At 43.0% G+C, this 26,870-nt stretch overlaps 1 protein-coding gene across 1 annotated transcript in view; it reads right to left on the bottom strand.

Annotated features, from left to right (window-relative positions):
- The window catches only part of LOC108901617 (neuronal PAS domain-containing protein 3), a 238,661-nt gene that overhangs the window by 70,799 nt on the left and 140,992 nt on the right, over window positions 1-26,870 (bottom strand). The window contains exon 5 of the mRNA XM_018703165.1: window positions 6,556-6,645. Within this exon, the coding sequence (XP_018558681.1) occupies window positions 6,556-6,645 (90 nt within the window). The remainder of the gene's footprint in view (window positions 1-6,555; window positions 6,646-26,870) is intronic.

The raw sequence follows: 26,870 nt of genomic DNA, 5'->3' as shown, positions 1-26,870 counted from the left end.
CCTCCATCTCCCAGAATGCCCCTCTTTGACCTCATGCAAATGGCCGACTCAATCACACAGGAGAGAGAGAGAGAGAGAGAGAGAGAGAGAGAGAGATAGAGAGAGATAGAGAGAGATAGAGAGAGAGAGAGAGAGAGAGAGAGAGAGAGAGAGAAAAGGAGGAGAAATGAAGAAAGACAGTGAGTGTGGAAAAAAGTTAAATTAAAATCTAAAATAATAAAGATATAAACAAAATAATAAACAAAATAAAGAATAAAAATAATCAAATTAAAAAAAGACATAGAAAACACAATGAACAAAATGAAAGAAATATGAAATATTTTTAAAAAATACATAAAGAAATTAGAAAAATTCATAAAAAGAAGAAAAAGTAACAAAGCAAACAGAGTCAACAGATAAAAATAAAAAGAGAGAAAATCCAGTGCGTAAAATAAAACAAAGAAAGGAGGAGAAAAGAACAGAAACTACAGAATGAGAGAGGAGCAACGGCTGTAATTTACAGATTGAGTTTCAATGAAGGAGAGAAACTGTTTTCCTTTTGAATCAGGTGAAGATCCATGAGAAGAGAAACGGTGAAATAAGTCATTTTCAGATATATTTCTGAACTGTAATTATGTTCCACCGCACATCGATCAGCGTCGCAGCTCGTTCTCTGAGACGAAAACTAAAAGAGGAAAATGGCAGCGAATGAAAACAGGATGAAGCAGCACAGAGAAGAATCCGTCGTTTCTTTTCAGTCATCTGTACCACTCTCTCAGTCTGCACCTCTCTCCTCTGGAAACAGCGCCCCCTCGTGGCGGCAGGTGTGTTCGACCTCTGTCGTCATGGTTACAAATAATGAACACGCAGTTAAGCTAATGAAGCGCTCGGGGTTTGGTCAGGTTTAGGGCACAAACACATGGTGGTGAGAACATCGTGGGCCACGTCAGAACGAGCACTTCCTTAAAATGAAAGGACCTTCGTCGCCATGGTTACGGTGATGAAAAAACGTGGTTAAGGTCGCAGAGCTGAACAGACCCGTCCATCCACCCCGACCTCCTCCTTTCCCGCTCGTTACTCTGCGTCACCTGACTTCCTCTATCGCTCCTGTCGTTATTACTCCGTCCACTAGAGGTCGCCCTGACAATAATAAATACTACGTTTCCTTTGAAGATCGCTCATTGTTTATCATGTCTTTATTCTCCACATCAGGAAATGAGACCATTGGTGTTTTTGGATTTACAAAATAAAAGCTCTGTTTCCAGGACGCTGGTGAGAGCAGAGGAAGAGGAAGCAGCCGGCGGACTGACAGTCTGCTGGAGCTGCTTAATGCTAATTCATTCAATGTTCCCCTGCAGACCAGCAGCAGCCCACTGGGAATACTGGGAGGAGTGTGTGTGTGTGTGTGTGTGTGTGTATTATTGCCAGTCCTCTCTGAGGGAATGTGGATTGGAGTGAAAGTGAGCAGAGATCAGGCTCTGCCTCGCTTTCCAATGACCCTGTGTGTGTGTGTGTAGTGAACACAATAACCCTCATGTGCACTGGAGTGTGTGTATGTGTGTGTGTGTGTGAGCAAAAATGACCTTGTGCGCGCATGTGTGTGTGTGTGTGTGTGTGTGTGTGTGTGTGTGTGGCAGCAGGTCTGAACACTGGAGAGCCTCTTTAAATGACAAAGACAGAAACAAATCGCTTTACACACCTCTGACACACACACACACACACACACACACACACACACACACACACAGAATCCAGTGAACAATAGAAGAGAGAGAGGGGTTCAGGCTGTATGTTGATCGCCCTGCACAGATCTGTGTAACAGAGGGATTTAAAGGCTCATTCTGCTGTTTGTTTACCATCTATGACATCAGAGATAAACAAACAAACAGTGGTGGACGTCACATGTACATTTACCAACAGCACTGTGTGGTCATAGTTACAGTTTAGCTTAGATGTAGCTGTTGTTTGTTCTGGTGTTAAATCATGACTGGGCAGCGAGGGAGAAGAGTCACATGAATTTCTTTTGTACTATAATACTATAATACTACTCTAATAATACTATAATAATACTATAATACTACTCTAATATAATACTAGAATACTAATACTACTCTAATAATACTAGAATACTACTCTAATAATACTGTGATGATACTGTGAGTGTGCTCTGTTCGGCAAAATCCTGAAACATTCAGCTCCACAGACGATGAAACACTGATAAATATGCAGTTTAATCAGATTATAAAGATTAAAAAACAGTGATTCTTTTCAGTTGAACATGACGCCTCAGAAAATTACTGCAATGACTTTTCTTTATTTCTGAACGGTGTGTGATGTGTGTGAAGACGGACGTGCAGCCCTCTGAATCTGGTTTGTCTGAATCTGTCCGGCCCTGTAAAACCAAAGATAATTCATCACCTTTTTTTCATCTTAATAACAAGCAACTGACAACCAGAACTCTGCTGGAAAGATCTTCTTTCCTTTGTTTTTACGTGCTGATTGTGGATTACGTGGTTACACATCCACACATTTTCCTGTGACTTTGTTCAAACAGGTAGAAAATGTAAAACACGACTTGAACTCTGAGTTTCCTTTGTAAACACGACGAGGACGACGGAGCAGACGCCATTTTACAGCCAAACTCTTTATATCACCTGTGTGTCATGCATGTTGTGTGTGTGTGTGTGTGTGTGTGTGTGTGTGTGTGTGTGTGTGTGCTCTCCCATGCCGCTGCATATGCCGGCCTGGCATGAAGCAGAGCTGGCTGCCGACCATATTTGGGCGTAACGGGCGAGAATCCAGCAGACTAATTTGGGTCTGGCCAGGACGACGCAGTTATTATTTTCCTCTGGACCATCAGGCAGAGGACACACAGCCATCTGCTGCGCGCGCACACACACACACACACACACACACACACACACACACACACACACACATCTCAATTAGATCACTCAGAGGGCAGCTGCAAGCATTGCCTGGCCTCATAAACAGAAACACACACATGCAAACACACAAAAACACCTATATATACATGAACACACACACACACACACACACACCATGCTGTGTTGTTGGATCAACAGGGTGTTACAGAGATTCTCCTGCTGTCGGCCTCTACAGAGAACGACAGGAGAGAGACACACAGTGTGTTCCCATCCACCTGGTTCATGTGCATTTTGACTCAATGAACATGAACACAAATAAAAACACAACAAAATCCACCTTCACATTTTTGAGGAAATTAGCAATAAAACGGGGAAAAATGACTCTGAATAAGCAAAAGTATCTGCCAACAGAACAGGAAAATTTCACCTCACATTAAATTATTTACCACCAGTTAAAAACAAGAATATCTTTCCAACAACACCAGTAAAACTGCACAGGTGGAATCACACCTCTACACCACCAGAGAGACCAAAAAGTAGAGAGTAACATCCCATTCAGACGGACTACAAACACTGAGGCTGTGCAGGTGATGCAGCAGGTAGCTGCCTGCAACATGACCGGACTGTATGAAGCCTCAGAGTTTCACCAGCACATTAGATCCAGACAGTAACACAGCTACTGACTCAGCTCAGCTTATCAGAGACTTTAGGTCTGACTGTTAATGGAGAGAGTGTTTTCACTTTGCAACAGCCTACGCTAACAGTCGCTTTGCGGCGGTCTAAAAAGTGCTCAGACTGACAGAAGAGATTGGACAAAAGAAAAGGAAAACAAGGACCCATGTGATCGGCACCTGTGCTACAAGATACGACATACTGCAACGCACTGGAGTTAAGGGATGACTTTCACTATGTCTTCAGGATTCCTCACATCAGCTTAAACAAAGTGTTTTACATTCATATTTTTAAGTTGATTTGGGCTGAAGCTGAACAGGAACAAGTCCTCTGTCTATAAAGTGAGTTTAATTATTGTATTTTTAATTGACTGAAGGACCTTGGTGCTGTATAAGATGAATAAACAACTGATTAAACCTCTGTGTCGAAGAAGCCATTACAAACTCCAGCTCGTCAACTTTTTACTGCAAAGAATTAAAATTCCAAAAATGGAGAGAGTGCGGGAAAAAAATTAAAAAAGAGGAGTTGGAGTTGTGGAGTTGAGGGAGGAGGGAGGGAGAACTTTAACTTTACTCAGCGGCCGTGTTTAATTACAGCTGCACTCTTTGTTAATGACTCTATTAACGGCCTGTTTGATTGGCCGGCCACGTCTGCCGTCTCCCCGACGAGACGGAGAAGAAACAAGTTAAACTGGCAAATCCTCTTTACACATAAATCTGCCTGAAGATTGTTTCAGCACCGGCCACCGAGCGAGAAAATTCATAACCTCGTCAATTTGTCAAAAGGCTTAAAAAAAAAAAATCCTCCTCCCCACCACCACCCAGCCATTTTTCCTGCACGCCACGATCTAATTAAAGTTGAAAAATAATTAGTGATATATTTTCCTTCTTTAAAAAAAAGAGGGAAGGGCAGTGATTAAAGGAGAAGAGGAGGAAGGAAGAGCAATTAGGAGGATGGAGGTTGACGAACTCTGTGTACACATGTAGGATTACAGGGTGAGACTCGTACAAGGCAAAGACAAGCTCTCTCTCTCCCACTCTCTCTCTCTCTCTCTCTCTGTCTTTCACTTTTTTTTTTTTTAAATCTGCGTGCCACTTCTTCAGCAGCTGATAAAAGCCGAGAGAACAAGATAACCAGCTCTGCGGAGCTGGCGGAAAAGCTTAGGGGACCTGATTTGACAATTAATCAATTATTTGATAGAAATCATCAATCAATCTTAGTGGGGGGAATTAATCCAAGGGGGAGGGGGAGGGGGATAGGGGCAGGGTAGAGAGAGATAGGGTGACACAGTGACAGAGAGAGAGAGAGGGTGGGGTTGGGGGCAGTGATGTGCCTTCCTCTTTAATTTGGTAAACTGATTGGCCTTTTTTCCTCGCTCCCATATCTGAGAGCTTCCTATATCTAATTTACAGAGACAAGGAGTTCCCATTAAACTAATGGAGAGAGAGGGAGAGAGAGAGGGGGGTGTAATGCGCTGTATATTATGGCATTCCTTTCTAGAAAACAATGACACTAATATTTACTGTCTGAACATCACACAGACCAAACTCTGCGATCTGAGAGATAAGCTGATTGATAAGCAGAAACAAGTAGAAACAGTGAGATGAGTGACTGAAAGAACAAGATTGCGAATACAGGCGGCTGAAATGATGATGATGACGATGGTGATAGCAGAAGGCTCAGACCCTTTAGACAGACAGCTGGGTCAGATCACCTGTGCAGGGGTAATCCAGGTGATCTAAGAGAGGGTTCCAGAGCAGCAAGGTTGTAGAAAGAGTCACTACATTTACGGTCGGGGCTGTAATGATTCTGAAACACGAGGCTGAAGCTGCGATATCCTCGTCCAGAATCTCATACTGTGACACAGGAAGACGTAACTGTGGTCACCATCTGTTTTCTAGGATGGAGGCTAGCAACCGAGGTTGTTATAGGAACCCTACACCTGTGCTAACAGAGAGGGGACATTTAGAGTTTCCAGTGGAAGAGGCCATAGCCTCAACAACTCATGTCTGTTCACCTTGGCCAAGCTTCAGTAAATACTTCTGCTGAAGACCTCTGAGCTCCTGGTGATCATCTCTACATCACAAGGACTGAGCGATCACGTCTGAGGTAAAGGATAGTTTAGTTTAGGCTAGGCTAGTTTCATTAACTCAAGATGAATACGAACCCTGGAATTACAGACTCCCTCTGGAAACCTGCTGATATCCAAGTCTTTCCTGAAGTTTCTCCTTCTGTCTTTTCTTTTGGGCATGCCTTTACTGTCCCGCTGCGGTGCATTCACACACCGTGGGAATCTCCGAGATGTGCATCTCAGCTGATCGACCACAACAGGAAAAGCTCCAAAAAATGATATGACCATATAACAATGACAATTCAGCGTGAAACAGTTGACAGGAGAATTTCCAGATATGCAGGAACACTACAATACTCCCGAGGATAATACTACTTCCTGTTTTCATTAACACATCCTGGCAGTTTGAACATCAAGCTTTCAGGGAAAATTCAGCAACACACACACACACACACACACACACACAGCTTGTCAATACCGACTTATTAGCGCCTCCAAGGTCGATGTGTCGACCTTCAGGATGGACGCCTGTCTCTATTAACAGGAACTGGTGGAGAGTGAACCAATTGAGACGCAGAACTCGTTACCAAGCTGACAAAGTACAATGAAGTGCCCCCCCATCCCCAACACACACACACACACACTTACAGACACACACACAGCAATAAAATTTGCGTCGTCGCTCGCTGCACAAATCAACAACCGTCCGTCGAGCTGATGAGATTTTAAATGAGCCTTAATTTGTTGGGAATTGTCTTTGGTAATGATAGGAGAGAGGGAGGGAGGGAAGGAGAGAGAAACAGAGAGAAAAGGAAGAGAGGAGAGACTGGAGAATTTGTAAGAAACCAAAATTTTGTGTCTGAGCTGTCAGAAGCTTCATTCGTGTTTTTGTTTTACAGATAAATACAAGGACCTAACAGACAGACAGACAGGTGTATGACTTACCTGTGACAGTCCCAGGTAGATGGAGACGGTCTCGGAGATGTAGAGGAAGCGTCCCTCCTTGTTTAGTGCAAATACAAACCCGTCCAGAGACTGAAAACACAGAGACAAGCAGAGGTGGAGTTTTAATTCACTGTCAGAGAAAGGTTGAAATCCTGATGTTCATCCTGCTGCAGGGTAACGCAGAGAAGTGTAACCGTTAACAGCCTGTTTCACATTTTCATCTCTTCAGCTAACGTCTGACGTCAGGAGCACTTCTCAGTTTACACCTACTGAAGATCCAAACACAAAAATAGCAAAGATAGCCAGCTAAGGCCATCTGTTTTTACCTTAGCTGGGCAGCACAGAACATTACTGACAACTGAAGCATGGAGATGTGGCTCATAGAAATGCTCTGTAAAACCCAGAGAATGGGAATTTACTGGAAATTTGCTAAACTGCAGGTTAGCCTATAACAAGGAAGTTAAATGTAGTTGAAATCTTGGTTCAAAACAATACATATCTTACTGAGCAAAGCATATTAAGTTCATAATTCATGTACAACGACTTCCTTACTTACTTTCAATAAGCCGTAATTAGGAGGTTATTGGGGGAAAACTCTTAGTTAATGGACTGGTAGCTGTAGAATATGATCATGAAGAATAAAGATTAATAAGTGCTTTATAATAACTCATAAAGAGCCAATATGTCTGCTAATAAGCAGCTAGTTAATGGTGAATAAGTGCAGCCTGACATGAAGTGTTACCCAGACTGTTTATATTTATGTTTGTATACGACACAGTTTGTATAAATCACCTCAAATTTCTAATCTCTAATTCAATATTTCCAAAATTCCCCATCTTAACTTCCTGTGGAAAGTTTCTGGACATTTACCGCCACTTTACAACCCTGGAAACAGGATTTTCATTGACAGTGTCCAATAACACACAGTGTTATACTGGGACACTGTGACACAGCAAAAAACAACAAGCTGAGAATAAACATCACATACGTGGAAAGGTGAGTCTCACACACACACACACACACACACACACACACACACACACACACACACAAAGACATCTGAGTGTGTCTAATGGTGTATTTATGTGAAGATCACGGCGGAACACTCGACTTCAGTCGCAAATCTCACACACACACACACACACACACACACACACACACACACACACACACACAGCCAGGCCTGAGTGTGTCTAATGCTGTCGTTATGTGAAGATCATGGCAGAACACTCGACTCCTGGAGCACAATACACTGATTCACACACACAGGCGTTAATACTCCAGAGGTCAGTCAGGTTAATTACATGTGGTTCCCTACTGTTGCTGCTGATACACCAGGTCTGTGTTTTCTCTCTCTCTCTCTCTGTGTGTGTGTGTGTGTGTTATATCCTGACACTGAATATCCTCTGTATGTATGACTCTCTTATTAACATTAATTGTGTGCCTGTGTCTGTGGAGAGAGAGTAGGCGGGATGTATGGCAGGTTGGAAAAACCCATTCATATAAAGATTTTTCTGTAGATAAACAATGCTGACTGGCTGTGTGTGCACGCTCTGTGACACACTGACATAAATCAAAAAGAGATGAGAGGAGAATAAAGCCCCTGTGTTTTGAATTTGACAGTTTAAATAATACCTGGTGAGACTGAAAAATGTGTAACAGTCGTCTAAATTGGATCCTTTGGTTTGGATGTTTGGAGGAATTCAGAACAGCATCCGACTTCTCTCTCTTCTTGTCATATGTCAAACATTTTAAACAGACAGTGCTGTTTGGTGTTGACCTTTAACCTCTCGTGTCTGACTAGTCAAACTGACACTTAGGATGATATAAGTGTGTGTGTGTGTGTGTGTGTGTCACAGCTGCTCCCTGCCTGTGTCCGTTTAGTCTGCCCTCTCAGCTGATGAGATGCTAATGAGATGTTAATCGTCAATGAGCCTCATCAATGTCCATCCATGCTGGGTTCCTCATTAACACACACCCTGACTCATTCATGTGTGTGTGTGTGTGTGTGTTATACATGTATGTATTTGTTATGTGTGTGTTGGTATGTATCAGTGTGTGGTGCTGGGTTCTGGTCCTGATTGCTGCTCTTCATGTCGTCGTCCTTCACACCATCTCACTGCCTTTGTCCTCTAACAAGTCAATTATCCTCAGGTGACATTTAAGCACATCACTAATGCTAACTAGCTTAGCATCAAAGGTTACACCTCGGATGCTATAATCTCAGCTGACGTGATAGTGACTCCCAGATTATTTGCATGGGAAAGGAAACGCACCAGAACATTCCAGTGGACGGTGGGCTATGAACACACCTTAGACCTGGATCCTGGTTACTTCCTGCTGCCATCCTGTCACGATCTTTACTGTCATTTATTTCACTCTTAGCTTACAGGAGAAAAACATATTCAGCTCCATAGCTTTGTTGTAACCTTTTAAAGGAACATAATCAAACATCCAGTCTCTATCCTAAAAGTTACTGATATTTTAGTTTACATTTCTCCTTTGTGTTTCCCTGGACAGTGAGCTGAAGCTCTCATATTATCTCGTATTATTAACGGTGGATTTTGTTGCACTTACACTGATGAACTAAAACATCAGGACCACTCACAGAGGAAGCAGATACTGCTGATCGTCTAATAACGATGGCACAGGTTACAGTCACACACCAGGGACGATTACAGACAAGAAACAGGTGAGGGATGAAAAAAGGATGGAACAGGACAAAGACAGGAAGTAAATGTACAAAGACAAACCAAGAAAAGCAACTACAAAATAAAACAGGAAGTAACAAAAAAAAAAAAAAAAAACCCCACAAAGGACACAAGGAGGAGGGGAATACCAAAATAAAAGAAGTGAAAAGCCACCAGACAATATTATAACAAATCATGGTGAGGTATTAAACCTAAATTTATAGGAATCTGTTGATAGGAGAAGCATCTTTTCAGGAGACATTATTTTATTTTATTTTTTATATTTCCAGTATTTATTCCATGCTTTCTCTGACGGAGGCTGTTTCTTGGAATATTGCGACACAACCACTAAGCCTCTGTGGGTCATGGATTACTTCATGCCCCTTTAAGAGTAACACAACAGACAGTGGAAAAAGGCTGAGATGTGGAGATAATCACAACCTGTGTTTTTCTCTTTACAGTTTTATCATCTCGTCTGATTGAGGTCCAGGTTTAGCGACGAGCAGCTCCAGGTGAAGGGAAGCAAATCTGCCCGATTCAGAGGGATTAAAACGGATTAATTAGACTTGGAAAGCGAGTTGAAAGGTGGGAGCGAAATATGTGTGTGTAAATTATGCTGATATGACGCTGATGTAAACACTGTCTTTCTCACACACACAGACGTGGTTGTGCTGTAAACAAACATAACCTTGCTGACTGCTTCATTAAGTCCCAGGTTGCCTCCCAGAGGTTAAACAGGCCTCAGATTATTAGAGCAGCGACTCCAACCAGAGCTTGCACCACACATTGTTTTCTGCTGCATGTTTGTTTTTTTCTTCCTTCTGCCTCTTTTGGTTTACAGCAGGAATTATGTACAAGGTCGGCGGTGTCTCGAAAGGTCAGTGAAAGGTTGTAAGAAGCACAAAGGTTGGTGTAACACTCAGAAAACAACATTCAAGCCCCAATAACTGACATTTTCTGCAGGAGAAACACCTTTAAAAACAACCCCAGTTTACCTCCGATAAACCTGCAGCTGCATTCTCTGCCTCTCATGTCTACTTTTCATTTCGTTATGAGCAGGTTAACTCGTGGTTGCTGTCACAGTGTTGGATTACTGCCTCTGTGTTTAAGAATGTGTGTATTCTGTAGTAAATCATTTCTGTGTTCTAGCATCTGTCAACATAAACTTCATTCAACCTGACATCGATCCGAGCTCGACCTGAGCCTGAATCACACCTGATGTGAGCCCCAATCTGTGCCTGTCCCTGATCCAAACCACAGCTGAGCTTGATCATCTCAACCAGACCTGAGACCAGTTCAAACTACACCTGAGCCAAATCTGAGGCTGAACCAGGCCTCATGTCCGGCGCACAGTCATCCTGCAGCCAACGCCTCTTAAGTTCACATTAGACACATGAAAATATTCCTGAGAACAGGCCCTAAGAAAATCGCAATAAAAACAGAAGAAACCAGTCGACCCAGTACGAGCTGACCTCAGCCTGTTTGGTGGGGATTTGGTTTTTCATGCCCTTTGTTGTTTTCCACTTGTATTTGCATATTAATAACACATACAGACACACTGGGACTTTAGATTGTGTGTGTGTGTGTCATGTGTGGTTAGCACATGTGACTTGCATAGTGTGTGTGTGTGTGTGTGTGTGTGTGTGCAGACAGACCAAGGACACACACACACACACACACATGCAGAAAATGAAGTAACAATACAAACAGAAACACACCTTAAGAAAACAGCAACATACTCACACACACTCTCAGTCATTGTCTCTATCTCTTTTCCTCTCACACACACACCCTGTGGCAGCAGCCTGCGTGTGTGTGTGTGTGTGTGTGTGTGTCTCTTTATGAAATCACAGAGGGTCTGACCGCCTCATAGTAATTATGCTAATTGCCTGGATGCCCTTGCCTTTATTTATGCGCGGCTGCTAAGATAAATAAAAGGAAATTGCTTTGGATCTAACTGTATTCATTTCAGCATGCTAACTAGAACGCTAACGCCACTCTGCATTGTGTGTGTGTGTGTGTGTGTGTGTGTGTGTGTGAGCGAGGGAGTGAGTAGGGGAATGTGTGTGTGTTTGTGGTGGGGGGGGCACAGATTTGTTTACCCTTCACAAATTCTGCAGGTAATTGCAATTTTGATTGTACATTTATTTATTTTATTCTGTGTGTGGACGGGTTGTGTTGATGTGTGTGTGTGTGTGTGCGGTGACTGAGGTGGGAGGTTAGTGTGTGTGTCAGTGTGTGTTTGTGCCTCCTGTCTCTCAGTCCTCTGTCATAATGAAATGTTTTGTTCTATTAAGCAGAATGTAACTGTCTGAGGACACAGACTGATTCACTGCAGTGAAACTGAAGCTACTGAACAAAACAACCACGAGAAAAGTTTTCACCTAAACCAAGACTAATGCACCTATGAAGCATTATCACACGATCAAAGGCTTTTAAAGGGATTTGAAATAGATTAATAAACAGTGATCGTTACACACAAAGCTGCAACAAACAAATATGTTTATTCTGATTTTAATCCTCTGATTAGTCCATTAATAATTTGATATGTGGAATGTCTGAAAATTTAGAAAAGCCAGAGCTAATGTCATGAAATGTCAGAAAACTTAAAACTCATTTTTAACCAATGATTATTCTTTTTTTTAATCAATTTTTATTTATACAGAATCAAGACTGAATTTCTTTTTGGGATAATTTTGGAATGGATTTCAGGTTGTTTGGTAAGTTTTCAATAAAAAATAAAAATTCATCAGTAAACGAACCTAAACTGTGAGATAAACCCTGACTTTTACCAAGTAATAAAACTACCTCTGAATCTGCACCTTCTTTGATAAGTGTAGGTCTTTATGGGTCTGTCTTTTTTTAACTTCAGTCTAATCTGACCTGATCCAAAATGAACCATCAACCAAAGTGCTGGTTGCACGATGCCCCTGTTTTCTGTATAAATGCTATGATTGTGGGACGTCCTGGTGGATAATCATGGTGGCTATGAATCTGCTGAGTTCAGAGCTGTGGACTTGAAACTCGGACCCAGAGTTAAGGATCACAAAATTCAAGTCAATCACATTTATTTAACTTTTAGATTTTAATAACCCCCATGACCTTTCCTGTAGCGCCTCCTTCAGGACAAACTTTATATGCACACACACACACACACACACACACACACACACACACACAGACCTGAGCACAAACACTTGAGGAAATCTATAAAGAGTAGAGAGGCAGATATACGCTACCACACAGACCTAAATGTTAGGTCACAGACAGTAAAAGAAAGAATTAACAACACACAACCACACACATAAACCACACACACACACACACACACACACACACACACACACACAAATGTCTAAATCTGGGCGTTCAGACAATAAAAGAAAGAATTGCAATTGATTAGTGAGTGCTGCTGAATGGCTCGCTCCCTCTGCTTCCCACCTCCTGCAGATTACTGCATCGATCGCCCTCACACACACACACACACACACACACACACACACACGCACGCACACGTATACACAACACACACAACAGAAAAGGCCATCTTTTAACCATTCAGAACGGGCGGTTTAAATGTTACTGTCTAGCTCTCTGCCTCTTAATGACAAATGGAAAAACAGACTGTGCATTTGTGTATGTGTTCGTGTGTGTGTGTGTGTGTGTGTGTGTGTGTCAGAGAGAGGGAGGGAGGGAGAGAACAAATGAATTGTAAAAAGGACAGAAAAATAGGGGAGAGGGTGATGTATAGGAAAACGACAAATAAAGAAATCATGAAACAAAGAGCGAGGGAGAGAAGGAGGGGAAAATGATTAAAGAAGGAATAGAGAGAAAGGGAGGAGCTCAGTGGGGAAAAGAGAGGGATACAGGGAGAAGAGGAGAAACAAAGAGTATTAGAGAAAACACTATATGGTCTAAATTATGTGGACATTCACCCAAATATGACTCTTGAACACATCATCCAAACAGCAGGAACATTAACATGCTGCTTTAACAGCTTTAACACTGAGAAACAAACCTGCCTCATAGAAATTATATTTAAAATACGTTTGGAGGGAAAATTAAAACCACCCAGACTGCTTTTTAACTTCATGACAAAATGTTCATGGTTGAGTAGAGTCCCACAGTGATGATGTGTTTCTGTAGTCCAACCTGAAGTTAGCATCAGCCTGGTTCCTCCACAAAAAGCCAGTGGGATTTTTCATAGTGTTTTGGATTATTCCAGAAAATAAACAGTGAGCAGCTAAAGTTTCTGATCCTTCAGGTTTAGTTGATCAGATCATCTTCACAGATGAACACCACTGTTCTGATGTTTGAAGTAAGAAGCTAATGTTAGGCTATAAACCAACTACACCACGGTCACATGACTGGACTGGTGAGTAGATGGGTTTTCATGTTAACGTCCCCGACAACCTCTGTAGTCTCATTTAGACACTCGTTAGCAACCGCCTTTTTTAAGACACGTAAAAGCTTCAAACATCAGGAGTGGGGGATTTACTGACCCATTTTATGTCGGAGAATAAAACCTGAAAATGTCTTGAGCTTGTGTTAAAACCACAGACCTTATTTCAGACATTTAACCAGAAACACACTGACTCTGGACGAGGAACAGGAAGAGCTAACATGCTAACATGCTAACTTACTTCCTGGTGTTAGCACTCAGTTGAAAACACCAAAAGTGACTTGAAGCATGAGAGACGATGTCATTACTTATGGACATTTAACCAAAAGTAGGATCTTTTGCATACCAAAGTACTTTTGTTGTGTAACCCTGACCTAGCCTAAACCTAACCAGCAACTGCACTGTAACACACATACCAAATGCATAAATATTGTAACCTCTGTTTAAATACGTTGCCTGTAAAGACTGAAAGATCAGTTTATAGGCAGCTCATGATCAGCAGAAAGATTTAATATTATTTGAATTAATGAAGTCGTGAAAAAGGTGCGATCATGTTAGAGTTTGTTCTTCAAGCTGCAAACAAGCCACGAGGTGTAAACATGAAATCATAAACATAACTAAAAAATGGACTGCAGTGTATTTGTGTTTGTTAGAGTGTGTGTGTCTGTGTGTGTGTTTCCCATCCAGCATATGGCTCTTTACAGTCTCACCCTCTGGGTTTTAAAGGCACAGTTCACTCATCTGGTTCCCAGTTTGCTCCCAGTTCACACATTAACAACAACTGGAACAACTGGAGCAGCAGATCCTCAGCTGCACAGGGACAATAAAACCTCTGTCCCTCAGCTCCACTAAACACAATATTTGCCTGGTTTTATTTTCATCACCTGCTTCTGTTTTTTTGCAAACCAGGCTGCTCTGCTGGACGTCTGCCAACTGACAATAATGTTTTATAAATATAGATATTCAGCTTATTTAGGTCAGGCACACGATGCAGGAAGTTCAGCCTCTTTTCTCACTGATTCAGGGGGATGTTTGAAATATATTTTGATTTATTTCTTTTTATTTTACATAGATTTTACCTATTTACAACTAATATTCACACTGTTATCTTAAAAATATCTTTGTTGATTTGATCTTAAGCATAACTGACGCCTATAGCGCTACATTTTTCTGCTCATTTTGTGGCATGTTTGATTCACAAAAATGTTACCAGACAGAATAAATTCATACCACAGAGGTTGATGTTCTGCTGGCTAGAATATATCTCAGAGCTGTGACTTGTGAAAGATGAACAAAATGACAGCTCCACAAAAAGTAGTTCTAATCACACTGATGTATGTTTAATGTTTGTTTTACTAATAAGTTTGGTTTTAATTAGTTATTTGATGCTATAAAAAGCACCATGATAGAAAATCAATTGTTTTATGAAAAGTTAAATGGTAAAAAACATCTAACAAAAGCAAAGCAGTTCATGTCCAAAATGGGAGGTAATCAAAGGGACCAGTAACTTGCATGAATATCTCAACGCAACTGAACTGTATGAGCTGCCACGGCACAAAAGTAGAATGGAAAGCTCGACACGCATAGCAACAGTAACCGAGGGTCAGTGAGTTGTTTGAAATTGAATCATTTGAAAAGAGAGCTCTTAAAACCCTGAGCACATCTGAATAAAAAAATATCTTAACTAAGGTGAACTAACAGCCTGTTAGTTACAATGGTTAGCTACAAATAGAAAATGGATTTTAATTCCACTACAAAGATGAAAAAAGCTAGAACTCCAGCTCAGTGTCGAGTCAAAACTGAAGCACAGGACAGTGCAGCAAAACAGGTCCTGGGCAGCCAAGACAAACGTACAGCAAGACAGAAGCCTTTCTCCAAGCTTGGACTGCCTCCAGAGAAAATAATTGAACAAGAGAAGCAGAGGAGGCACCTGCTGATCAATGAACACAACAAACTAACACTTGCTGTGAAGGAAAAAGAAGCAAAGTTGAAGGAGCTGCAGGAGACACTGAAAGTGATGAACCTTCAGCCTACAACCTACGGCAGTGAAGACGCACTGAAGCAGCGTATACGACAGCTGGAGAACGACCGAGAAAAGATGAAGATGAAGATCACACAGGCAAAGAAAATCCAGACGGCCTATCGCCACATCCTCGAGAACCTGCAGGAGGAGGTCCGTGGTATAAAACAAGTCCTGGACCAGAAAGAGCACGCAGTTGCCGTTGGACAGGCGGAGGTGGACAAAGCTACCAAAATGTTCCAGTTGGCAGCAGCTGCCACAGACAGCTCACTGGGCATGATGGTTCAGATGGAATATGAGATGATGGAGAAGAGAAGAGAAATGGACAGTGAGCTGTGCGAACTGAGCGCAGAAGAAAAGGAGCTGAAAAAGAAAACGGAAATATTCGGGCGTCTTAGCCCGACAGCACAGAGCAGGCTGAAGGAGGCTGAGATACTCGGATTGGAAGAAGAAGAAGAGCGCTCAGCTCCTGTCAAAGATCATCATCATGACATCTGTGGTGCTTCAGAGTCTGACATGAAGGTGGTGGAGGATATGGAGGCTCTGAGAGAGGTTCTGGCCTGTGCTGACATCCAGGAGCTGGTTAGCAAGGTGGTGTCACAGCGAGCCACCAAGGAGCAGCTGCTCGCGGAGATAACCCAGTATGAGGACCTGATTGAGCATGAGACCAAAATCCTGGCTGATCTGGAGCTCCAGTTCGCCGAACTCAAGTTCAGTGAGAAACCTGCAGTTGCAAGGTTTGACAAGCTGAAGGAACAAGCGCAGGCAAAGTTGAACCCAGAGGTGAAGCGTGTTAAACGACTGCAGGCCGAGCTGAAGCAGTCTCAGGATCTGTTGGATGCTGTTGAGCAGGGGATCAACAACCTGTACTTCAGGATGAGCTGTGTGCCCGTGGAGGGGTTACCCAGCACAAAGTGTACTGACAGCATAGACAAACTGACGGACATCAGCGCCCGTCTACCAACGTTACTGCAAAGAGCTCAAAGAGCGCAGAAACAGCAGTCAGCGGTTAGCGGTCTGGACCAAGAGAGCGTTTACAGTGTGCTGGAAAAGTTCAATACAGTGGAGCTGAGGAACAACAAGAGACCAACCACTCCTACAGAAACTCCCCAGCTGAGCGACGACGAAGAAGAGTGCTCTCCATCGCGCGATGAGATCAAACGCAGCGGCATGAGACTGATTGAATCCCAGCAGAACAAGAAGTCTGCAAGAGGCAGGAGGAAGTAGCAGACCTACAGACCACGCAGCAGATGACAGACACAGGAAGACAATTAAATCAGAAAAATAAGTGGTGTTGAACTTCTCTGTATTTTGATTTTGTAAAGTCTGAAATTCAGTCAACTCATAAGAGAGGACTGGACCACTTGTGACTTTTCTACATACCTACAAGAAAATTAGTGAATGCCATAAGTTCTCTCAAATTACTTATATGTCCCAAGTAAAGAGAAAATATCTGCCTCAAGTCTACAAAAGTTATTATTGTTATCTATGAAGTGTCTGACAACAACATGGATAAGATTCCTACAGAGACAGAGCTTTTTATTAAAGAAGAAAATCCAGAAACATCTCTATATATCTCTACCAGACTCCACTGACAAAAACAGAGCAGAACACAGGAGCTGCTGGAATACCACTGCCTCCATCTGTTAGTGTGTCCTGTGTTACTGTGGGACTTTCAGTGGCTGGAAGAAGTAATCAGATACTTTACTGAAGTAAAAGTACCAGGTCTGTTTGTTGCCCTGATACTGGGATAGAAACAAAAAGAGGAACTCTGCGAATCCGATGGATGAAAACTTTGCCGCTGAGGTCCAATCAGGTCACATGGTTCCACTCGCTGTCAGTCATAAGAGGAGTCTGAACTTCCTGTTACAGAGCTGAACTGCTTCCTGTCCAACTAATGTACTGACAAACAGCATCAAGAGTCAGGCTGACATTCTGCCTGCAAAGGTCAACACACACACACACACACACACAAATTGACTCACACAAACACACACACAACATCTTGCTATCATTGCCAAGTCCAAAAGGTCAACTTCATGCTGATTGGTGATAGAACTATCAAATGAACCAATCAATAGCCAGGAGGAGAAGGAGGAGGAGGAGGAGGAGAAGGGGGGGGGGGCTCAAGGGAGAGAGGGGAGAGGGAGAGCGATCTGGGATGGCAACACATCAAGAGAGAGAGAAGGTGGGAGGATGGAGAGAGCGGGGGGGGCAGACTTGGACCAAGAGGTGAGGAGTGAGTCAGGTGAGGAGACCTAGACAAGAGAGAGAGAGAGAGAGAGAGAGAGAGAGAGAGAGAGAGAGATTGGAGGATGAGGAAAATAGGGAGAGGAAGGTGCAGAAAGGTCAACGTGTCAATATAGGGAAGAGAGGAAGAGGAAGGAGAAGGAGAGAGAGGATGGAAGGAAGATGGAGGTTTGGACAGAGAGAAGAGGAGAAGCAGAGAGAGATGGGAGGAGGAGTAGAGGGAAGAGGAGAGTTCAGAAAGGTCGACACATGTCAATACTGGAAAGAGAGAGAGGATCAGTACATAGAAGCAGAGAGAGAGGAAGGGAAAAAACGTACTGTACTCTGTATAACTCATTTTCTAAACTAAGGGTAAGATTCCTTATGTTTAACCAGAAGCATCACTATATATCACTACCAGACTCCATTGACAAAAACAGGGATTTAACCAGGAGCTGCTGGAATACCACTGCCTCCATCTGTTAGTGTGTCTGTGTTACTGTGTGGTACTTTTACTTCAGTAAAGTATCTGATTACTTCTTCCACCACTGAAAGTCACACAGTAACACAGACACACTAACAGATGGAGGCAGTGGTATTCCAGCAGCTCCTGGTTAAATCCCTCTTTTTGTCAGTGGAGTCTGGTAGAGATATATAGAGATGATTCTGATTAAACTAAAGGATCTGACTCTTTAATAAAAAGCTCTGTCTCTGTAGGAATCCTGTCATAATGTGGTCAGACCCAGGTTAAAAAATCCTGGAGATATCTTTAACTATACTGTTGTCAAATCATTAAGGAGATTAATTTACCAAGAGTTTAATGGTCTCTGAAGGTACAAACGATGATGTCATTCTGCCACCAACAGGTGTGTCTGATCAGTCAGTTTAATTTAGATTTTGTTGAGGGGCTGTGTTTTTATTGTTATTCATGTTAGAAACACATTATGTTTGAACGAGAGACAGACAGTTGGAGAGAGGGAGAGAGAGGTAACAGCATCAGTGTGATATTGCAGACACTCGGAGCTGTCGCCGCTCGTCCTTTTTAATCAAAAGCAACAATCGACATGTGGACAGGTGACCAGCACACACACACACACACACACACACACACACACACACACACACACACACACTCTCTGACAGCCCTAGAGTAATAATTCCACTCTTCCAGTTATTGCTCAGAGCTCAATATCACTTTAATTCCCTCAAGAGGTGTGTGTGTGTGTGTGTGTGTGTGTGTGTGTGTGTGTGTGTGTGTGTGTGTGTGTGTGTTAGAGGTCCCTATCCAGTCAGTCTGGAGGTTCAGGTCTGACCACAGCCCTCTCTCTCTCTGCAGTCACAGCTGTACAATGCAGATGTTTGAACACTCCTCTCAATAAAGAGACAATAACATTTATAACTCGAAGCTGTGGATGATGTGGAATCTGGAAGAAGGAATCCTTTTGATTTCCCACCTCCCTCACTGACTTTCAGCACTCATCAAAAGGCTGCAAAACAAATCCTGGAAGCACGGCTTTCAACTGTCAAACATCTGTCACAGAGACTCTGAACAACACTTGTTCAGGTGTAATACATCATGTCAGATTTGTGCTACAACAGTGGCGACTACAAGCTCTCACTCTTCACAGACACTTTTTTTTATGTTGAATCCTTTCTTCTCTAAATCACATCGTTTTCCTCACTCCCTTGATTCTTGTTTTCCTCTTTCAACCTCTTCTTTACTTCCTTTTCCTCCATTTCCCTCCTGTACTAAGTAGAGCTGGACTTCTTATTGGGGTTGAGTGGGATCCATTTTTCTTTTTCAACTTACCATTTTAAACTTTTTAAGTTATTCAAGTAACTTTTTCCTGTTGAAATAAAAACTAACCCCGCTGACAAAATGGACTCCATTAGGGCTGCCCCGTAAAACTCAATTTGATGCATCAGTCAAAAATATCAGCTGACAACACGCAGAGCACTGCAGGAGCAACTTGTCTTAAAATGATCAAACCACAAACTAACTGTGATGGAGTTAGAGACTTGATGAAAATGGAGGACAGAGCTACACTGGAGCAAGGCAGGGCAGAGTGACTCAACCCTAAAGTGGAAACTAACCGTGTTATGGCGAGTTAAAATGGACTGACAGTGTCCACGGTGCGGTAGGATCTCATGACTGAGCTGTAAACAAGATCCCAACTTTATCCACTGTATACATTTTGTAGTGACAGGCAAATTATTCTTGGTGCTGCAATGTCATGAAGTTGCAATTACACAACCCTGCAGAGGGCTTTTAATTTGAAATGACCGCCACAGGAAGTGGAGATAGTGGTGAAGCCTGGTTAAGGTCTCCACTCCAGGTTTTCACAAGAACAAACCGGCATGCTTGACTGTTTAATCCAGCATCGATGTCCTCGACGTGTAAACATGGCGCCCTGAGGATGAAGACCTTTGTGATATGGCTGAACGTGATATTCTACTTCTATTCTACTCTTATATGTTGGTTAATGTAGTCTTTGACAGACCTCCAACCTGGAGCTGAGGTGTGGTGACTTCCTCACGACAAACGAGTGGGCGTGGGCAATCAAACACACTCTCTCTCACACACACTCACACGATATGTTGTATGATTCAAGGACAGAAGTATTGATAAATCTCTTTAATGCTCTCCAGATGGATGCTGCTTCTCTGCAGTTTAACCTTAGGGTACCCTTCCAAAACGCAGAGACACGACACACAGCAGATGCCTCTCCTCCACACACTGGGTTTGTCTCGTCTGAATGGAAACATATCTCTGGCTTTCTCCACAGGAAGTAGTTGTGCATTAACAATCCTGCTTATGTCTCATACAGACAACACCAGGAGACTCTTCTCATTATCCCAACAAACAGTGAAAAACTGGGATGAAGCAGTTTTGCTTCACGGTTAAAAAAAACAGGCCCCTGCCATTGGGGAGTGCTGAACAGTGTTTAGGTGGGTGATGAATGTCAGGACCCAAAGTGTCCCAGCAGAACATTGTTTACACCAGCTCCTATAAAGCAATGACAAACCAGTATGACATCTACTGCAACTGGACACCACCATTAAGGCAAAAGGATTTATTGTCATGTCTCTGTCTGACCACTAGGTGGGGATCTTGTCAATGGACAGAAACACTCACATCATTAGCACTGCATGCTTGGACATACTGTACACATATGCAGCTACTCTACCATAATTAACACACACACACAGTTAGAAGAAATAAGAAATGTGCTTAAGGGCTCAAAAACAATAAAGACTGGATAAAACGCTCAGCGGGCCTCTCTCTCTCTCTCTCTCTCTCTCTTCTCTTAGGCTAAATCACATGCTCGCTCATTCTCTTTAATGTCGTCTTAGTTCCTGATTAACTTAATGATAAAAGATACACTGATAACATCTTCAATATTAGGAAGAGAAAATGTAATTACAATGCTCATTTAATCAATTATCCCCGCAGTTATGGCGCGAACATTACCATTCAGCCGTGTATTTGTTTAATTTGTGGTGGTGGTGGAGGAAATGGTTTTGTTATCATGGCGGTGCATGTGGAGAGAGAGCGTCGCCTCGAATGGGAGGAAACGGCTGGAAGTCGCTGCAATCATTATTCATCATTCGCAAAATACATGCAAATGATCATTAGTACTTTACAGTTTAATGAAGAGGTTTGTTAATCCTAATTTTATCTTGAACAATGTTACTCCTTTAAATATCAGCCTTTATCTGCGTCTTCTGACAGAGGAGAGAAATTTAAAGGCTTCACTCACTGTTTTTCACACAAGACCTTTTAGAAATGTTGTTTTGTGTCATCTAGAAATAATTACAGGCTTTTAAATACCAAGACAATCCTTCACCTCACTGTCTCCTACCAACAGTCAACACTGGTTTCTATAAACATGACCAGTCGTTATCCCGAACCTTAACCAGGTCGACCTCCAAAGTTCAAGTTGTCTTTTGAAACACTGTCAAGCACATTAGTGTCCAGGCTGTGTGCCTCCCTCCCTGTCCCTCTCTGTCCTCTCTCTTCATCATTCTCTCCTGTAGGTTTATGGTTCTTGTCTTCTCTCTCCTCCTGCAGCTCTACAGTCTGATCTGTGACGTCGTGCCTCCTGCTGCTCCTACGATCCTGCTCAACGGCTGATGTTAAATTTAAAATGTATTAGTTTTATTGGTAGTCTTATTGCTATTAATTCTATTACTGGGTGTCTCTTTGTGAATATTATAAAGAGTATGGTCTAGCCCTGCTCTGTATGTACAGTGCCTGAAGATCATGTGATGTGAGCAAACACACCTTAAGGTGGGATTGTTTGGTTTTGGACTGGACAAACTCCAGTTGTTGTTGATGTCCATCTTAAAGCATCAGACGAATTATGAGACAACAGGTTTTTCTAAATCAAACTAGCAAACAGCCAGGTAATGCAGCTGTGTTATGGACGGACAGACAGGTCGTCCTTTTATCATTTAATCTTGCCACTATTGAAAGAGCCTGAACATCTCCAGCACTGAGTCACATATATCTGAACTCTGAACAGTAGGTTTCTATAGAGACATCCTACAGCTTCACAGCTGAACAGAGAGATGACGATGGAGAGAACAGAGGGTGGAGGACGAGAACGAGGGTGAGAGAGCACGGAGGGGGAAGAGGAGGAAGAGAGAGAGAGTGAGAGAGAGAGAGATTATGATTCCAAAGCAGCGTCGGCATTTGTCTTCATTTGGTGTGACTGCCTTCATGCGTTATTATTAGTGGCTGTCGGAGAGAGGGAGGGAGAGAGAGAGAGAGAGAGAGAGAGAGAGAGAGAGAGAGAGAAACAACAATGGATGATGGGAGGAAAAAGAAAGCACAAGCTCTGGTTTTCAGCAATAGGCAGTGAGGGAATCAGCCACTGAAACACACACACAGACACACACAGTACGTTGGAGGCGGTCCAGGACATGACATCTATTTTAAATATTTGTCCTGCTCACAGGGAGATGAAGGAAGGTCAATGGACTCTACACACACACACACACACACACAGAGGGAAAATGGCCTCAGCTGGCAACAGCCTTTTCACCAGACGTGTTTCAGTCATAAACCATTTTCTGTGACTCTCAGGTTTCCAGTGGATAAATACTGTATCTCCATGCTAGCTGATTGGCCCCCTGCTTCCTGTATTTAATGCTAAGCTAGGCTAACCACTTCCTGACTCCAGCTCTTAGCTAAGATTGGTTCCCTATATCCTATATCTATACCCTAGGCTCGATTTGCAAAACAGCAAAACAGGAAGAGGACAGAGCTTCTGTTTTCCCTGGTAGCTACTGGTAGCTTTCCCCAGGTAGGAAATGGCGCTAAGTGGAACAACCAGAGTTAACCACAGAAACAGAGGAGGCCGAGGCCTTTCTGAAACAGCCTGTTCAATGCAGGAATATTGCACTGATCTGTGACCAAATCCTCATATCCCAGTAACGACATATACACAAGCTGTTATCAGATAAAGCCTGTTCTGACATTCGACTCTTACCACTTAAACACTGGCAGGGGAAAGTTTAACACACAGACATGAGACTGATATCCACCTCAACATCTCACTTTCTAAAAGAAGACAAATCAGTGTATTTTTAATTAGCCTGACCTTTTCACTCTCATTACACACACGCTGTACCGCCGCCACGCTCAGATCAGCTTTAACGTTCAGACGGCAGCTACGACCGTGTCCTTTTGACCTTCTCTCTTCTCGTCTCTTTTATCCAGATCTCATTTTCCAGTTTAACAAATGCACTTGTATTGATGTTGAGTGTTTTTCTCTCTGTGTGTTCCAGTTATTAATCCATAAACCAGCAGTGAAAGCAGCAGCTCTGTCTGTTTCCTCCCCATTAATGATTCCTCTGTATATTTTTCTGCAGATAAAGTGCTCCCAGATTGAAAATGATTTCCTTTTTTTCTAAATCTCATTACTATGATTCTCGTCCTCTTGTTTCTCATTGCTTTATGTTTCTTCTTTTATTTTTAGGACATGTAACTCCCATCCAATCAAATAAATCCTCCTCTTTCGTTCGATTTCTACTTTTCCTCCTGCTGCTCTCACGTTATTTTCATTTGTCTCTGCAGCTTTTCCTCTACAACACACGCGGACATGCAAACATAAAATCATGTACACAGGCGTGTTTGAATGCACATACACGCACAACATCACAGGTATGCATGCAAGTGTAACATCACAATAAGACACACACACACACAGGTACAACAGCTGCATGGAAGCTGCTTCAGTTTCCCGTCTCTTCTTCTCTAACCAGCTGATTTAGTGCTGAGGCACGAACTGGAGTGGAAAACAAACACCTCCAGCAGCAGCGGAGGCGACGGCGGAGCGAGAGGTTATGTTTGACACGCCGAAAAACTCTCGGGGTAAAAATTTAAAGAGACTCGGTTTACAGCGGGCATCCCGACACCTGGAGGATACGAGCTGTTTGTCTGTGAAGCCTGCGGAGAGTCCGACAGCAGGAGACTCCGAGAGCTCCCCGGTGCGGTAAACCCCACCCGTCTGGTTCTCCTCGCAGGACAAAACAAACACTGTAAGAATGAATGAGGAATCTCCTCAGGTGGCTGTATGTAGGTGTTGGTTTGAAAGAGTAACAAAGCCAGACCAGATGAGACCAGATGAGACCAGATGAGTCAAAAAACCAAACCAAACTAGGACCAGTCGGACCAAGCTAGACCAGAACCCAGACCAGAGGAGAGCAAAAAGAAACCAGACTGAGCCAGACCAAAAAACACAAACCAAACAGAGTCAGACCAGGCCGGACAAAACCAAACCTGAACCAAACCTGGACCAGCTGGACCAGACTAGACCAGAAACCAGACTAAAACAAAACCAAATCAGTGTGTGTGAACAAAAACAATCTTGATCCCATTACACTCGGCACTGGAACCAGGACTGTATCTCACACTCACACACACTCACACACAGAGTCGCAGGCAACAGATCGGTGATGGGAGTGAAGCCATAACCTTCCCCTCCCTACCCACAATCCCTCTGGGGACTGGCCCCGCCAGCTGCTGCTGCTGCCGCCTCCCTGACTGACAGCCCAACACACACAGACACACACACACACACACACACACACACACACACTGAAAATGAGAGTGAAACATGGGAAGAGAGAGGGGAAGAAAGGATGAGGGAGAGAACGACATTAGGAATGAATGAGGTGAGAGAGAGAGAGACAGAGGGCGAACAAGAGCCAAAATCATGGAGGCGTTTCCTGTTTGATTAGAGCAGATTTCTCTGTTGGATTGTAGTGATTATGGAGGGTGACAGAGCCAGGTGACTGAGACATGCCACACACACACACCACACACACACACACCACACACACACACACACACACACACACACACACCTCTGCAGACCTGCTGACATGAACTCTGTTCAGGATTCTCTGGGTTTTATCGTCACACACTTCTTTACTTCTTTGATATTTTTTTGATTTAAATCAGAACTTCTTTGTTAAACGAGACATTTTTGATCTGATGCACTGAGCAGCTTAATAAGTCTATTGTATAATGTGTGTTCACATATGTAATATCGAGTCAATAAGCAGGGGTTTTTACTTCCTTACTTTTACTCCACTGCATCTGAAACACGGTTACTTTTCAAACCTAAATTTTTTATGTGTCTCTCATACAGAGGACGATGTAACCCTAACGCCTCCTCCTCTCCTCACCTTTCCTCGCTTCCTCCTCTACGTACCTCACACCCATCCTTTCCTTCTCTTCTTCCTCCCTCCACTCTTTTTCCCCCTTACTTTCAATTTCCTCTCTTCCTTCTCTCTTCCTCTATTCTCCTTCCTCCTTCCACAATAAAACTGTTTTTACCTCATACACACAACTCCACGAGGCTTAGCTTACTCAACAGCAGAAATTAGCAACATGGCAGGAAAACGAGGGAATGAGGGTGACAGAGAAGAAGAGGAGAGAGGAAGTGGAGAGGACGCGAAAAAATAAAAGCATCTTGGAGAAAGAAAGAAAGAGAGAGAAGAAAAGAGAAAATCCCCTGTCGTCTCCGTGACAGTAAAACCATTAATCCACATGCTCACAACCTTATAATGAAATTATTCTACAGAATCCGCTTTCACTGTGTGTGTGTGTGTGTGTGTGTGTGTGTGTGTGTGTGTGTGGGAATGTGTGTGTGAGCAGATTAATTTGGCAGGGGGTGAGGATTCGCTCTATCCTGCATCTGGAGAGGGAGGAGGACCACCTCCCTGTTCAGCTCAACACACACACACACAGGAACAAACAAACGTGGGAAACACACATCAATAAATATGCAATTACACACAGCGATATGCACACACACGCAGTCAGGAACAGGCAGACACACACACACAGAACAAAGCGACAGAAGGACAGAGATCTAATCTGATCGTCTTTTCATTGTCGCCGTTTGTTCAATTGTCACTTTGGCTTTCCTCTGATCTCTCTCTCTTTCACACACACACACACACACACACACACACACACACAGCCATGTATTCAGAATACAAACACAAGTAATCAGTTACTCAGGTATGTCCACAATGGAAACACGACAGACGGACGTTTCCTCGGTCAGTAAACACACCTCAGCTCACAGTGAACACTGTATACACACACTGTACATACATGTGTTAACACTGTCAGCACACACAGTCCTGCAGTTTGGGCTTGTGGTGTCTGCAGCATGCTAACACACAAACACACAGTGACAGTACACACAGCCTGTTGTTGTCATACAGCACAGTGCAGTGTGCTGCAGTGTGTTCCCCTGTATGTCTGTGTGGTAGTGGACAGTGTGTGTCAGTGTTAAACTCTCACACAGTCGTCGTAGATTTCCAGCATTTTCAGGCTGGTTCTGTGGATTTTTTTTAACGTATTCGCTTTTCTCCTTTTCCCAAAACCTGGATGATATTTCTTCAGGCAGAGCGGGGACAGTGTGGGTGTCGTGCTAACTCTGACAGCTAA

The sequence above is a fragment of the Lates calcarifer genome, linkage group LG19 (assembly GCF_001640805.2).
Source record: "Lates calcarifer isolate ASB-BC8 linkage group LG19, TLL_Latcal_v3, whole genome shotgun sequence".
Lineage (NCBI taxonomy): Eukaryota > Metazoa > Chordata > Actinopteri > Centropomidae > Lates > Lates calcarifer.
The sequence above is the reverse complement of the archived record's forward strand: the minus strand, read 5'-3'. Positions and strand labels throughout refer to the sequence as shown.